Below are 14,552 nucleotides of genomic sequence, written 5' to 3' on the forward strand. Positions count from 1 at the left end.
TGGACTGAGACAAAATCTAGATCAGTTCATTGTAAAACCGGATGAAATAGCTTCTAGATTCTGAAGCTCTTAGTAGAAAGGAAGTGTACTAGTAAGTGAACAAGGATGAGAAGGGAGTGAGGTCGTGATTGTAGTTGACCTGAGTGACTTGGATTCCTGGCTCCAGTGGCACTTTATCTTTGCTTTCATCCTGACATACTGCCCTGGAATAATGATTTATTTATTTATTATTTTTTTAAAATATATTTTTATTGATTTCAGAGAGGAAGGAAGAGGGAGAGAGAGAGAGAAACATCAATGATGAGAGAGAATCATTGGTTGGCTGCCTCTGCAAGCCCCCCACTGGGGATCGAGTCCACAACCTGAGCATGTGCCCTTGACCGGAATCGAATCTGGGACCTTTCAGCTCGCAAGCCGACGCTCTATCCATTGAGCCAAACCGGCTAGGGCTGGAATAATGTTTTAAATAAGGAAAACCACGTGCTGGGTGGGAAAGGGGAAGTAAACTGATTAGCAGGACAAGGCACTGTTCCTCCTGGGCCTTGGATTCTTCATCCCTAAAATAGAGTTTCAACTCCATCCCTTCAGTTCTACCTGTTAACATTGTAAGTTTGCATTTTTAACGTGAGTGAGAAGCATCATAGAGAATGTGAGGGAAAGTTTCCCATGATCAGCGTGCCAGGGCAGGTCTGCTGAATAGAAGTGTACAATCACCTGTCTGCTTCTCCCCTCAGTATGGCTATGCCCCCAAAGGCTCTTCCGTGGTGTTATACAGTGACAAGAAGTACAGGAGCTATCAGTTCTTCGTTGATCCAGACTGGCAAGGTGGCATCTACGCTTCCCCAACCGTCGCGGGCTCACGGCCTGGTGGCATTAGTGCAGCCTGCTGGGCTGCCTTGATGCACTTCGGTGAGAGCGGCTATGTTGAAGCTACCAAACAGATCATCAAAACGTCTCGCTTCCTCAAGTCAGAGTATGTGGAAGATTGGGATTCTCCTTATCTTTTGCTTTGTCTGCTAGTGTGCTCAAGGCATCCGCCCGGCCAATCACCTGTAGCCCCAGCTGAGAGACCAGGGGCTGGGACAGCAGCCTAGGAGTGTGGTGCTGGCCTGGGAGGATAAGGCTCCCTTGCTCTGCTGTGACTTGGAATGTCAGATTAGTGCTTCATCTAAACCAGCGGTTCTCAACCTGTGGGTCGCGACCCCTTTGGCGGTCGAACCACCCTTTCACAGGGGTCGCCTAAGACCATCCTGCATATCAGATATTTACATTACGATTCATCAGTAGAAAAAATAGTTATGAAGTCGCAACGAAAATAATTTTATGGTTGGGGGGTCACAACATGAGGAACTGTATTTAAAGGACCAGAAGGTTGAGAACCACTGATCTAGGCCATCTTGTTTCCTAGGATGTCTTAACCACTGGCAGCTCTTACCAGGTACTGAGGGACAGTTTAATGACTGAGACAAGACAGTGGTTCTGAAATTTGAGGATGCATCCTAATCACCTGGAGGGCTTATTAAAGTGCAGATTCCTGGGCCCCGCTCCTAGAGTTCTAACTCGTTAGATCTGGAATGGCCTGAGCATTTGCATTGCTAGGAAGTTCCCAGTGGATGCTGATGCCGCTGGTCTAGGATCCCACTTGGAGAAGCACTGGAATAAGAACTGAAGAAGGAATGGGGGAGGGGGCGGCGATGGAATCTTGGGTTAAGCTAAGGCTAGAACTAAGCTGTGTGCTCTGTTGAGCATATCTGTTCCCATACTGCCTGTCTCTCTGTGTCACCAGGGTTGGGGAGGTTTTTTTTCAGATTCTTGAGGGTGAATAAAAGTGGCCAGTGGACATGTTTCACTTGAAAAAAGGCCCACATACGATTCTGATAATCCCTATCTGTTGAGAACTGTACTAGTTCTTGCTTTAGGGACTACATATGTTTTTAAAATTGAGGGATGGAGAAATTGTTTTTTCAGTATTTTAAAAAAGTGTCTCTTATTCCTCAGATGTCCCTGGGATCATAATTTGGGAGTTGGGCAGACAGGTTAGGAGCCAATGATTCTGATTCATTGGGTCTAGATATGCTTTGGGCCTTTGACTATTTGTAATGCTTAGGAATTACTGATCTCAGTCTAGATACCTTATTTTACAGGATGAGAAAACTAAAGCCCTTAGGCTGTAAGGGAAACATTGGGTGATGAAAGAGATGATGACCAGAGGACCGTATGTGGCTGAATTTTCTTTCTGTTCCTTTTCTTGTTTGCTTTAAGACTGGAAAATATCAAAGGCATCTTTGTTTTTGGGGATCCTCAGTTGTCGGTCATTGCTCTGGGCTCGCATGATTTTGACATCTACCGACTGTTTAATCTGATGACTGCTAAGGGGTGGAACTTGAACCAGCTGCAGTTCCCGTCCAGGTAAACTTGAAGAAGCCCCTTTTCCTTCCTTTGCTCTGTGACTTTTGAAGAAGTTGGATAGCAAGGTGATCTGAAAATACAGAGATGGGCTGCTAGGGCCCGGCACTAGTGGCAACAGTAGGATCTAGGATTTCTGTCCAGACACCTGGAGTATCTCAGTATCAAAACAGCACCATTATCTTTAAACTCTGGCAAAGTTAGGTGGCAGCCTCTTGAGATCAGGGGTCTGTCATAAGCTTCCCACCCCCACTCTCTCTGTACTCTCAGATCCGTCTTGTACACGGTCTTCATGTTGCTTTTATAAACCGACTTGTACCTGAGTAATACTTAGCTCACAACCTCCCAGAGCTCCTGATCCTTCAGGCCTGCTGCTTTCCTAGCCTCACCGTCCATGCTGCCTTTAAGTCAGCACTCCACCCCAGCAGAATAGGGCTCCTCGGTGTCCCCGACGTTCACGTTGGCACCATTGCCAGCCCCATTTGACTTGCCTTTTCCTCTTCACAATCCCTCTGCACCACAGACGCCCTCCAGGGGCGTTAGAGCTGCTTCTCTGCCCTGACATCCTTCAAGACCCAGCCGATGGCCCTGTCCCCAGGAGGGCTTACCATCTAAGATAAAGACAAAGGCCACATGGCTGAAGGACTAGTGGTGGACAGTTCTTGAGGGGAGGGGTGGGCAGCGCAGCCGCTGTATCCATTCTGTCAGGAAGGTTCTTGATGAGGCCGAGACGCCCTCCTGCCAGCCGTGCTTGACAAGCCATGGACTTGGGAGCCCTGATTCCCAGCCCTGGGGACAGTGTGGACGACTACACTTGTCACAAGTAACGTGAAGGAGCAACCAATAAATGCCTGTGCTGGGGGCTGCTTTATTTTACAACTTCAGCATTTTTTTTTTCTAAGATGCATCTCTCTGTCTCTCTTCTCTCATAGTATTCATTTCTGCGTCACGTTAGTACACACCCGGAAGCGAGTAGCCGTACAGTTCCTAAAGGACGTCCGAGAGTCTGTCACTCAAATCATGAAGAACCCTAAAGGAAAGGCCACAGGAATGGTAGGAGCACTTGGGGTTTTATGTTCTCTGTTGAAGTTTAGGTGTTACGGGGAGGGGTTGAAAGAACCAGGTGACCTCGAGTCTGTTCCTGCCTCTGCCTCTTATCCACAAACCTGTTTCCTTATTTCATTGTAGCTGATGATTTCTGCCTTGTCCATTCCCAGGGCTTTTTAATTTCAAATGAGACAGACTGAGTATAAAGCACCCTGTCGATTTGTAAGTGCTGTATGCAAAGGCAGGTGGTGGCAGTGTCCATTTGAAAAGAAAAATTGGACACAGGAGAGCAATAAACCAATTGTCTCTTGAATTTTCGACATAAAATCCCACAGGATAGTTCCTTTGGGCAGAAAGGCAGATGACTGGCAAGTACCTGGGAAAACTTAGCGAGCTGGCTATCCCTCTGATAGCATGGAGCCTGGGGTGGGGATGGAGTTGGGGAAAGGAGGACACATGCAAGGCAAGGATGGGGGGGAGCACAGCCATTCTGGATCCCTCAGCAGTAACAATTCTGTGACTGGATTTGCAGGGTGCGATCTATGGCATGGCCCAGACCACTGTCGACAGGAACCAGGTAGCAGAATTGTCCTCGATCTTCCTGGACAGCCTTTTCAGCACAGACACTGTACCTCAGGGCAGCCAGATGAATGGCTCTCCAAAGCCCCGCTGAGCCCAAGGCTTCTGGCCTTCAAAAGGTTCTGGGGTGTGGAACAGGCCCCACGGAGATTCAACATCTGGTCTTGCTCCACAGAGCACAACGAGACAGACACAAGACAGCTTGATCCTCAGGATTCGAGTTCCTCCTTTCATCATCCTTTTGTGGTTTTTAATGTGAAAGCCCCGAAGGATTCCATGACGTAATTATTTTGCCCTTGTTCTAAATATCACCCCAGGAATTGTTTTAACCATTTCCTTCTCTAATCTTTCTAGCTTTTACCTTCACTTAATCATGGGGTGGCAGCTCTGGCCTGTCCTGATTCCTTAGGGAAGCTGGGGCACAGTGTGAGGTAGAGAAAGGTTTTCTTTGTCATCTCAAGCAGATTGTTGTAGTCAAATAGGAAGCATTCGTGTGACAGAAGTTTCCCCGGTGGGTGTTCGGTAACTCTAAGCAGGCGGCTCTTTCAGCCCTGCTCTTCGAGTGGGTACTTGTCGCTCTTAGAGTTACTTTTACTGCAGCTTGTTTTCTTTTCCCCAGACACAGGCTGACCGGGCCATTGTTACTGTGTAGGAGTGGAGTGGTCAGTCTGCCAGGGCGGCGTGTCGAGTGGTACATGGTCCTCTTCTAGTGTGTAGTCCCCTTTGATATTTGGTTTCCACCATCTTTGGAAATTCGTATTTGAAATTGTGCCCCCACTGGTTTATTCTGGAACTAGGAAGGGACTGTAATTCCCAGAGAATCTAGGACCTCCTGGCCTATTGCTGCCTCTCTGAGTATCAGGGTAGGATGAGCACGCAAATTCAAATATGTCACCAAAGTTCATTGTAGTCCTCCCCTCCCCACTGCGTTAAGCCATCATGTATGAGAATATGTTTGCTCACAGCACCTTCACAAGTTGCCTTGATTTATCCCAGTTGGTACAAGGAGGGTATGAGTGAGTCCCCAAGGCAAGGAAAAATGTTTCGTTCCATTGGTATGTTCTTCCAGCCTCCTTCCTCTCATTCAGCTCCCAAAGGTACTATGGCAGTTCAGCCTCAGGTACTGGACACTTCCCAGCCCTGGCTAGGATGAGAGAACATTTTGGAATAGGGAAACAGGATGGTGTCGGTTGTAGCCTAGGGCCTGGGATTTCTTCTTAAGACTAGTTGCTCAGAATGGTGCAGGGACAGGGCCAAACTCTGTGCCCACTTTCTACCTTTTCTGCCTTGCACGGGGCCTGCCTGGATCTCACCTGAGCCACTGTCCTACCCTAGTGACGACATACTGTATGTGTGCCTTTTCCTCAGAGGGGAGCAGTGGTGGCTATTCCTGACCCAGGCCCAGGGGTGGGGATCAGTCTTTGAGGTTTTGTTTGGGTTGGGAGAAACTCCTCTGTCTGTCCCCCTTCTCAGGGACTCCTGAAGATTCAGCCACTTCAGGCTGGTATCCTCTCGCCCCCCTCGCTGGGTATGCTGGCCAGGAGCCAACATGACCATTTCCCCCAGCTCCTCACCACTTTTGTCTAAAATGTTCTTCAGCACTGTACTTTCTACACAAAACTGTGACTGGCCATGTCGCTGCAGGGTGTGTGTGTGTGTGTGTGTCAATCATCCTGTGCATTGTGGGTTCCAAGAGTGGTTGGGGTGTGTGTGTGTGTTACAGGGAGAGGCTGAGGCCCTTTGGACATGGAAGTTATGTTCCCTCCAGTTGCTGAACTGGCGGGCATCTCCTGAGAGAGGAGGAGGGTCGGAGCTGTGGGTGAATTGTCTTTTGTGTCTGCAGTGCATTCATTATGTTGGAGGAAGTCCAGGGACCCAGCCCCACCCAGCAGGCACCACTGTGGTTTGTCGGCTGCTAAAATGGAGAAGCACGCACCCTAGAGTGTTCTCTTCCTCCACTGTCCCCCCAGGACCGCCCCCTGTGCTGTGATAACATTGCTGCAGGGGTTGGGCTGGGGTGAAGGTCGTGGGACTATTTTTCAAAGGGACCTACTGTAGCCACTATAATTTATGTTTACGAGCCTTAGTTTGAGTTAACATTTGTGGGCTTTCCATTCTGTGTGTATCTGCTTGTAGTAGCACCCCGTCTGGCAGAGGTGGGCAGAATGTCTTAACAATATCATGTTGTTAGCAAATGTCCACTGGCCTCTGCAAAAACTGTACTGTCTCGTTTCTGCATTAGCAGTCAGTAGACATGTGACTATGCTGCCGTGTCACTTCATATTGCCAGTTTTATACTTGGAAAATGGTACTTGCCTCCTTTAAATCTTTTGTCTTTAACCTCCTCGTTCCCTCAACGTCCTCTTCCTAATTGCAGCAATAATCTCTTAAAAAGCAATTAAATAATTAAATGTTCCAAATCTTGATTGTCGTGGATGGTTGCATTCATTTATTAGGTGTCTGCACATCATCCCAGATGGGATGCTGGCAGCTCTTGAACCCGCGGCTGGTGAGAGATCGCCCCCTTGTGGTGAAGTGGTTGTCTGTGACACTGATATTAGGGCAAATAGACATGAGTGGGTGAGCCGCACGCCTGCCCAGTTCCCAGCACTTTCATGGCTCCACGGGGAGTGATGGCCACACCTGCTTTAAGGAGGTCTGGAACTCAGGTCTTTAGTTCCCAGGGTTAGGGTCCTGCTTTATGCCGTCATCTTTGTCATCCACTTCTGCGTATACCTTAATGATAGATTGAAGCCCTTGGGCTAGTGTCCAGCCAGCTGGGCAGTGAGCTCCATCTAACCAATGGACACGGACTTCACGCCTTGCATTTGGTTTGGGAACTGCTGCAGCCCCTCCAGTTATCTCTGCCCCTACAACTGCTGAGTGTCCTGTTCCATTATGACAAAGAAGCGAGAAGCCTTGTGGAAGGGCTGTTCAGGTTCCAAACTCGTTCAGGTAACCACGCTTTTCACCTGGCTCTCAGCCCATTCAGACTTTGCCAGAATCAAGTTGAGCAACGTGGTCCTTGCTGTAGTTTTATGCCAGATGACTCAGTTCCCTGAGCACCTGCTTGCTTTGGGGTAAACCCTAGAGAAGGAGGGGCCAGCATATGCTTTGATAGATGTGGCCCATCTAAGAAATGGTGTCTGGTGCGTACACCTGCTCCTTGCAGCTGTGGGCCTCTCTGCCTTCTGTGTGGGTTCTTGGTAGCAATGAGCCACTTCTAGCTCAACCCAGGAGTGACAGAATTAATGGGAGGCCTAAATTGATAGCCCGGGTGGCAAAAGTCAGATGTTTGAGGGCCTTTTCTTGATTTGGAGTTTTGCTTTAGTTTTTCTTGTGCTTTATTATCACTTCTCTTTAACTCCATTCCCTATAATTTCAATTGCTTGAATAATTTTAGAATAAACATTTATAAAAATAAACATTCCTTAAAAAAGTGTTGTGTCATTGTCCCACATAAAAGTGCTTCACACAACCGTAGTGTCCTCTGATTTGGTGTTTTCAACCCTTGATTCACGCCGTAAGCAGAGGCAAGAAGGTGGCATAACTCAGTGTGATGTGGCTGCGGTCCCCTAACCCGCAGCCGTCAGGTCAAAGTGCACGTAGAAACATTTACGTCAGAAGAGCAGATGAGGGACCGCTGTCTGTACCTTGTTGGTTTTGACACCAGGCTTTGCTGAGAACTTGTTATTAACGTAGGCGATGATAACCCTTATGAGCACAGGCTGGGAAGGGGGCCTGCTCGTCCCTCTTGCCAACAATATGCTGATTTCTCGACCACCAGCCTCTGCCTCTTCTGGCCTGTTGCAGGGCCAACTCCTCCAGGGTGACTGGGTTGTGACATTGCTAGATGCCTGCTCCACGTGACCCTGGTATCTGTACGTCAGCTTAGCCCCCAGGCAGCCTCAGGTTAGATGTCATAGGTGAGAACTCTTGCATAATGGCAAACATGAAATGACAGCCGTGTGGCATGCACACCCCGTGGACACTGCTCAGCGCCCCCTTCTGTCCGGCACGTCAGTGAGAGTGTTTTGCCCTAGCGTTGCTTACTGGGTTGGAGGACCAATCCGCGAATCAGCTTCTTAACTCTCAGGTGGCAAAATGCTTGCCACCTTCTAAGCTGTGGCTTTTGTCGTCGCCCTTAGAGTAAAAAGCAGACAAGCCTTGAGACTGTGGCTGAGTTTCTAGGAAAGTGTGAAAGCCGCCAGGATCAGAAATCTCCTCACCTGAGGCTGTAGGCCAAGAAGACAGCGTGGCCAGGCTGCCTTTTTAGGCGTAGCCTCAGCACGCGTGTGTACAGTGTCCCGCTCACCCTCATCTTCGTTCACGATGCCACCTCTGCCCCAGGAACCGCATTCAGGTCTGAGGCACAACTCATGAAGCTCCAGAGTCACCTTGTTAATCCCGCCCTGTTCTCCGCTCAGTTCCTATCCCTGCACCAGTGTTGCCTTCATTCATCTGCGCAGTAGCAGTTACCTGTGTCCCTGTTTGCTTCCCCTGGAGGATACGGAACTCCTCGAAGGCAGGGTGGTACCCAGGAAGTGCTTTAAATGCCTGTTGACTACAAGTTGGATTGACCTGTGGAAGAGAAGGTTCTAGCCTGCGGCCAAGTGAAACAAGTTTTATTTGAGGCATAAAAGCATGCGTTTCCATCACATAGGAGGGGGTTGGCATTAAGGTTCTGGTTTCTAAGATTCTGTCTGTCTTAGACACAGCTCCTACCACAGCTTCTTGGGAAATGAATTAGAAAGGGAGCAAGATACGGCCTGGAAAGAAAATCATTTCTGTTGCTGGAAAGCTGTAAGGAATGGGAAGATCTTATTCAAACGAGGGCACCTTCTATAGGGCCCCAAGATGGAGAGCACAGTGTGGGGGAAACAGTCCAAGTTCCTGGTCTTGGCAGTGACGCTGGCATCTCTTCCCACAGCAAGGACTCGCCCCTAAATGGAGGCAGCAAGGTGGACATAGCAATTTTGACTACAGCAGCATTTGGGGGGCTCCCCTGTTCTCTCTGGATTTCCAGATCAGTCACCCCTTTCCCTGAAGAATTCCACGAGGCAAGGCAGGGTCTAGGTCATGGACTGGGCTACTTGTTCGATGAAGCTGGCCAGGTTTATGTCCCGTTCCGACAGGCCTGCACACTCATGGGTGCTCAGGGTGATGTGGACCTGAAACAGAGCCAGAGATTGGGACCAGCTGATTCCACGGACTTCACCGAAGAGCAGGAGAGTCACTAGCTGTTGGCTCAGCCACACCGAGCTCCGGAATACAGGCATACCCCGCTTCACTGCGCTTCCCTGGGGCTGCGTTTCTACAAGTTAAGAGAGTTTGTCCCTCCAGCAGAGAGGCCACGACTCGCTAACGCAGTGGTTCTCAACCTGCGGGTCTCGACCCCTTTAGGGGGGTTGAATGACGCTTTCACAGGGGTCGCCTAAGACCATCCTGCATATCAGATATTTACATTACGATTCATAACAGTAGCAAAATTACAGTTATGAAGAGGCAATAAAAATAATTTTATGGTTGGGGTCACAACATGAAGAACTGTATTAAAGGGTCGTGGCATTAGGAAGGTTGAGAACCACTGCGCTAAAGGCTCAGGTGATAGCACTTGTTAACAATAAAGTACTTTTAAATTAAGGTATGAACATTGGCTTTTTTAGACATAATGCCATTGCACACTTAATAGAGGACAATAGAGTGTAAACATAACTCTTACATGCACTGAAACAAATCTGTGTGACTCGCTTTGTGGTGGTGGTCTGGACCGGAACCCACATCTGAGGTCTGCCTGTGGCAGCCAGTCACTACGGGGTTTCCCCTGGGGGCTGCTGTCCCGACAGCATTGGTTTCTGTAACAGCAGTGCAGGACTGTCTTCTATTCCACCTCCAAAAAACCCGGCAACTTCAGCTTTAGGTTAAAAATGAAATCTCCAAACACTGAGAGTTACCTAAAAACTAAAGATGAGCCCTGCCCAGTGTGGCTCAGTTGGTTGGAGCAGCATCACCAAAAGGTTACGGGTTTGATTCCTGGTCAGGGCACATACCTAGGTTTCGGGTACACTCCCCTGTCGGGTGCATACAGGAAGGCAACTGATCTATGTTTATCTCCCACACAGATGTTTCTCCCTCTCTCTCCCATCCCTTCTCCCTAAAATCAATAAGCGTGTCCTCGGGTGAGAATTAAAGACAAAAAACAAAAACAAAAAAAACTGAAGGACTCCAATTCCTACTAAACGCTATCCATGTCTTCTAGCCTTAATGTTTTCAGAATCCAGGATAGCGCTTGGCCCATGGCAGGCATTTAATGACTGTTTCAGTTCATTCAGCAGAATATCTGATCTGTTTGCTGTGCATGGCTATTCTTAGTTCATTTTTATTACTTCATTCTTCCATTCCTTCAGAAAGATTTAGGCCACGTACAGCTACGAACAATGGCTATGTCGGACCCCCACAGCCTTTCCTTCCTTGGGTTTTCTTGGTGTCTACGTGAGCAGTGTTTTAACATGCACTTTAAACATTTGGAGAGGTGAATGGAGCAGGAGGAGTGGACAGTCTGGGTGAGGCCCGTAGGGAAGTCCAAGGGAGGTGGAGTTCTCAGAACTGGAACTCGCCAAGCACAACAGGCACACATCACTCACCTTGTTGTACACGTTAAACCATTCAGGATGGTGGTCCAGCTTCTCAGCCTGCAGGGCCACCCTTGTCATGAAGCCAAAGGCCTGTTAGAGGAGTGAGACCCAGGTTAGTGTTTTACGCGAGAGGCTGCTGGGCACCCTTCCGTGGCCAGTATAAGGCCTCGATGCAGGAAGGCTGCAGGCTTCCTAGGAGGAGACCCCCTCGCTTTCACCATCCCCAGCATCTTGCCACTGGTTCTGAGGCAGGAGCTCGAGGGGGTCTCCCTGCAGTAGGAAGGAAGACCACCAAAAAGGTGGAAACACCGCAGAGGTGGTGAGTCTGGGCCAATCTTTTGTCTAAAATATCTTCAGATGTAAGTTCAAGGTGTGGAGAGTCCAAAGCCAGGTCTGCCCTCTCCCATCCCCAAGGGTGACACTGTCTGAGTAACCTGCATTAGTGTAGTGTCTGAGCGCCTAGGACAGCGGTTCTCAACCTGTGGCTCGCGACCCCTTTGGCGGTCGAACGACCCTTTCACAGGGGTCGCCTAAGACCATCCTGCATATCAGATATTTACATTACGATTCATAACAGTAGCAACATTACAGTTATGAAGTAGCAGCGAAAATAATTTTATGGTTGGGTCACAACATGAGGAACTGTATTTAAAGGGCCAGAAGGTTGGGAACCACTGGTCTAGGACTTCAAGGAAGAGAACAAGTGTGACCCCGTCAGCCCCAGACTCAGAAAACTGTCCCCCTCCCCCCCGCCCCCCCGGGCCATACCCGGCTGAAGTCTTTGAAATCGAACTGCTTGAAGATGGCATCTCGGCCTTCCAGCTCGTTCCACCCCACAGCCCTCAGGTTTGGCAGCAGCTGGTCCCTCTCCTCAGCACTGAGCCTGTGTGCTTTGCCAGCCTAGGAGAGGAAAAAGCCAGAGGCCCAAGGGCATGTCTTTGTACAGGACGAAGGAGAGGGCCCAGACCTTGGAGGGAACTGAGCCAGCTTCCACTGGCAGCTCTGGACCCAGGTGACAGTCAAAGGGCAGCTGGTCTAAAGCAATTGACGTGGAGTGGGGAGGGTGGCACCCTGCCCTGGAGGTGGGGCCCTGGTGCAGGCACTGATAGGTTCTTAGATTTACATTCCACGCAAAAGGACAGAAAACCCTGTCCTGGCCAGCATACCCAAGTGTTGTGGGTTCAATTCCCGGTCAAGGGCATGTCCTGGGTTGCAGGTTTGATCCCAGGTCCTGGTTGAGGTACGTGCAGGCAACCAGTCAATATGTCTCTCTCACATCAATGTTTCTCCCTCTCTCTCCGTCCCCCTCCACTCTCTCTAAAAATCAATGGAAAAATATCCTTGAATGAGGATTACAAAAAAAAAAAAGACAGAAAATCCTGAAGTATGAAGCCAATCACATCAAACTAAGTAATGTTCCCATCCCCCCCAAAAGTAAGTCTCTTACACTAATGAGGGGCTAAGAGCAAAACCCAGCCTAGACGTGTGTGTGTGTTACCACATAACCTTACAGAAAATGAGCACCCAGCCGTCCAACCTTCTCCAATTACGGACCTGCCTCCATGCCCCTACGGGCACCCACTGCCGGGTGCACTGAAGAGGAGACAGGCCTGGAAGGGGAAGACCACGGCACTTCCCCGAGTCGGTGAGAGCCTAGGCATCCTTCTCAAGTGGGTCGGTGCCTCTGTCCCTGGGGCCGGCAAAGGGCCCAGCACTAACGACATTCCAGGCGGCTCTGAGCCACAGTGCAGTAGACGAGCACTGACCACCACCCAGTGCGTCTGCCATGGCGCTCCCAGGCCGCCTCTGGTTCCCAGCGGCCAGGCCACAGGTTGTCAGACTTCCTTCCCCGACCTTCTTTCCTGTCAGGCTGGGAAGCCTGAGCCACAGAGCTCGGTTAAAAGTCGAAGTCACTTGGCCAAAGGCAACCGGCAAACCTAGTGCCCCATCTGTATATTGTGCAAAGTGCCCTCTGGGCAGCCCGGATTGGCACAATTCAGGCCATGAGCGGAACCTTCCGAGAGCTGAAGGAAGCAGGTCAGTTCTGTCCTGTGGCGGATCCAGGTCTAGGAGCTTAGGGGGGTCCCAGAATGAGGCTCCCGAAATCGATCCCCCAAGGACCGCAACCATGCAGCGCTAAGTAAAAAACGCACCACGGTCTGGGGAGACAATGTGAGGGAGGGGAAAGCAGTGTTCGAGAGGCAGCCCGCAGCCCACATGGGTGGAGGCCACATGGGTGGAGGGAGCGTGCAGGGGTGGTTCCAGCCAGTTCCTCTCTCCAGCCAGGTGGCCCGTGGCACTCATCTCCCTGGGCTTCACGGGTGAAAGGGGACAAGCATGTCCACGTCGCATCAGCAAGAGCCAATGGGACATTTCAGTACACACCGTTGTTATTAAAGCAGCGGTTCTCAACCTGTGGGTCGCGACCCCTTTGGCGGTCGAATGACCCTTTCACAGGGGTCACCTAAGACCATCCTGCATATCAGATATTGACATGGCGATTCATAACAGTAGCAACATTACAGTTATGAAGTAGCAACGAAAATAATTTTAGGGTTGGGTCACAACGTGAGGAGCTGTATTTAAAGGGCCAGAAGGTTGAGAACCACTGTTAATTAAAGGAGTGTCATCTGCATTTTTAAAAGGAAACTTCCTGGGAGAAGTAGGCTCATGATGGAACTTGGGTTTGGGCAGAATTGGAAAAGCGCTCTGGCAAAGTCCATCTTTTTCTCCCTCCTGAAATATCGTGCTCTCTCTGGATGCTCTGACGGGGTCTGTCTCCCCTCTGGGCTGCAGAGCCAGGGAAGGCAGCAGAGATCTGCATCACAGAGCTCCGTTCCAGAGCTGGCCTTTCTCAGTGGCTGAGAAGCCTGCTCCACGTTTCCAGGCAACCGGATGACCAGACCTCACCCAGGGCATCAGAGCTCACTGTTTGGTTCTTTGGCTCTGAAAGGAGTGGTGGGTACTAGTGAGTCCCGGAGGGCCCCCCTTCTCTTTAGAGTCCTCTGGAACCCCCAGGACTCACAGCCCGAGGCTGAGCTGACAAGCCCTGCTAATCTGGGGTCAGACGGGGGAAGGAGAGGTGTTTACTTAGTAAATCCCAAATCAGGCCTGTCCTGGCCAGGCCTCTGGGGGAGTGTGCCCAGCGGTTACTGATTACCCATGCCCTGCTCCTGGGGGCCTCGGTGTAGCTCACTCACCAGCTCCCCCCCGCACCCCAAGCCATAGCCTTCACAGTGCCTCAGGTGTCACAGGGGTCTGGACTGCTCCTAATGCTTTGGGGCCAGAAATGGGCTGTTTATACAGCTTCCCGGGGCTAGAGGCTCCCCTCCCGCTGAGGTAGGGGGCCAGGGAGGCGGTGCTGAAGCACACCGGGACCCTCCCGGGGGCAAGCTCAGCCGGAGGACAGATGATCCTGAGCCATGGTGTTTGCACTGCGGGGCAGGCCTCAAACTAGGCACCAGGGGCTGGCTCTGAGGCCAGGGGCAGCACAGGGCGCCCAGCGGGCTTCGCCAGCCCCGGTGCCCAGAAGTGCACGCCAGAAGGGCAGTAAACAGGGCGCAGAGGAACCCGCGAATCCAATCTCCCTCTCCACACTCCCACATACAGACACAGTCCGCCCCCACCTCTAATACCACCCTCGGGGACCATAACGACCCCGTATGCTGTCCCTCCCCACCCAGGCCCTGGTCCCACCGCCCCACCTGTACCCAGGGAGGTCGCTAAGCCCCGCCTGAACTATTGTGGTGCTGAGGGGGCACAGGCCTGGGAGCCCCGGGCCAGCCTGCCTGTTACCTGGACCTACCACCGCCCTCTCGTGGCCTCAGCCTCCCCAGGGGCACCACCAGGGGTGGGAGCGCGACAGACCTCCCCCCGCCCCCCCCC

At 50.8% G+C, this 14,552-nt stretch overlaps 2 protein-coding genes across 2 annotated transcripts in view; one reads left to right on the forward strand and one right to left on the reverse strand.

Annotated features, from left to right (window-relative positions):
• Positions 1 to 6,458, forward strand: part of SGPL1 (sphingosine-1-phosphate lyase 1) — a 76,508-nt gene extending 70,050 nt beyond the window's left edge. The window contains exons 11-14 of the mRNA XM_006760945.2: positions 735 to 973; positions 2,263 to 2,409; positions 3,339 to 3,459; positions 3,986 to 6,458. Of these exons, the coding sequence (XP_006761008.1) occupies positions 735 to 973; positions 2,263 to 2,409; positions 3,339 to 3,459; positions 3,986 to 4,126 (648 nt within the window). The 3' untranslated portion in view covers positions 4,127 to 6,458. The remainder of the gene's footprint in view (positions 1 to 734; positions 974 to 2,262; positions 2,410 to 3,338; positions 3,460 to 3,985) is intronic.
• Positions 6,459 to 8,641: 2,183 nt separating this feature from the next.
• The window catches only part of PCBD1 (pterin-4 alpha-carbinolamine dehydratase 1), a 13,137-nt gene continuing 7,226 nt past the window's right edge, over positions 8,642 to 14,552 (reverse strand). The window contains exons 3-5 of the mRNA XM_015562106.1: positions 11,436 to 11,567; positions 10,677 to 10,757; positions 8,642 to 9,203 (exon numbers count right to left, since the gene is read on the reverse strand). Of these exons, the coding sequence (XP_015417592.1) occupies positions 9,105 to 9,203; positions 10,677 to 10,757; positions 11,436 to 11,567 (312 nt within the window). The 3' untranslated portion in view covers positions 8,642 to 9,104. The remainder of the gene's footprint in view (positions 9,204 to 10,676; positions 10,758 to 11,435; positions 11,568 to 14,552) is intronic.

The sequence above is a fragment of the Myotis davidii genome, unplaced genomic scaffold (genome assembly GCF_000327345.1).
Source record: "Myotis davidii unplaced genomic scaffold, ASM32734v1 scaffold134, whole genome shotgun sequence".
Classification (NCBI taxonomy): domain Eukaryota; kingdom Metazoa; phylum Chordata; class Mammalia; order Chiroptera; family Vespertilionidae; genus Myotis; species Myotis davidii.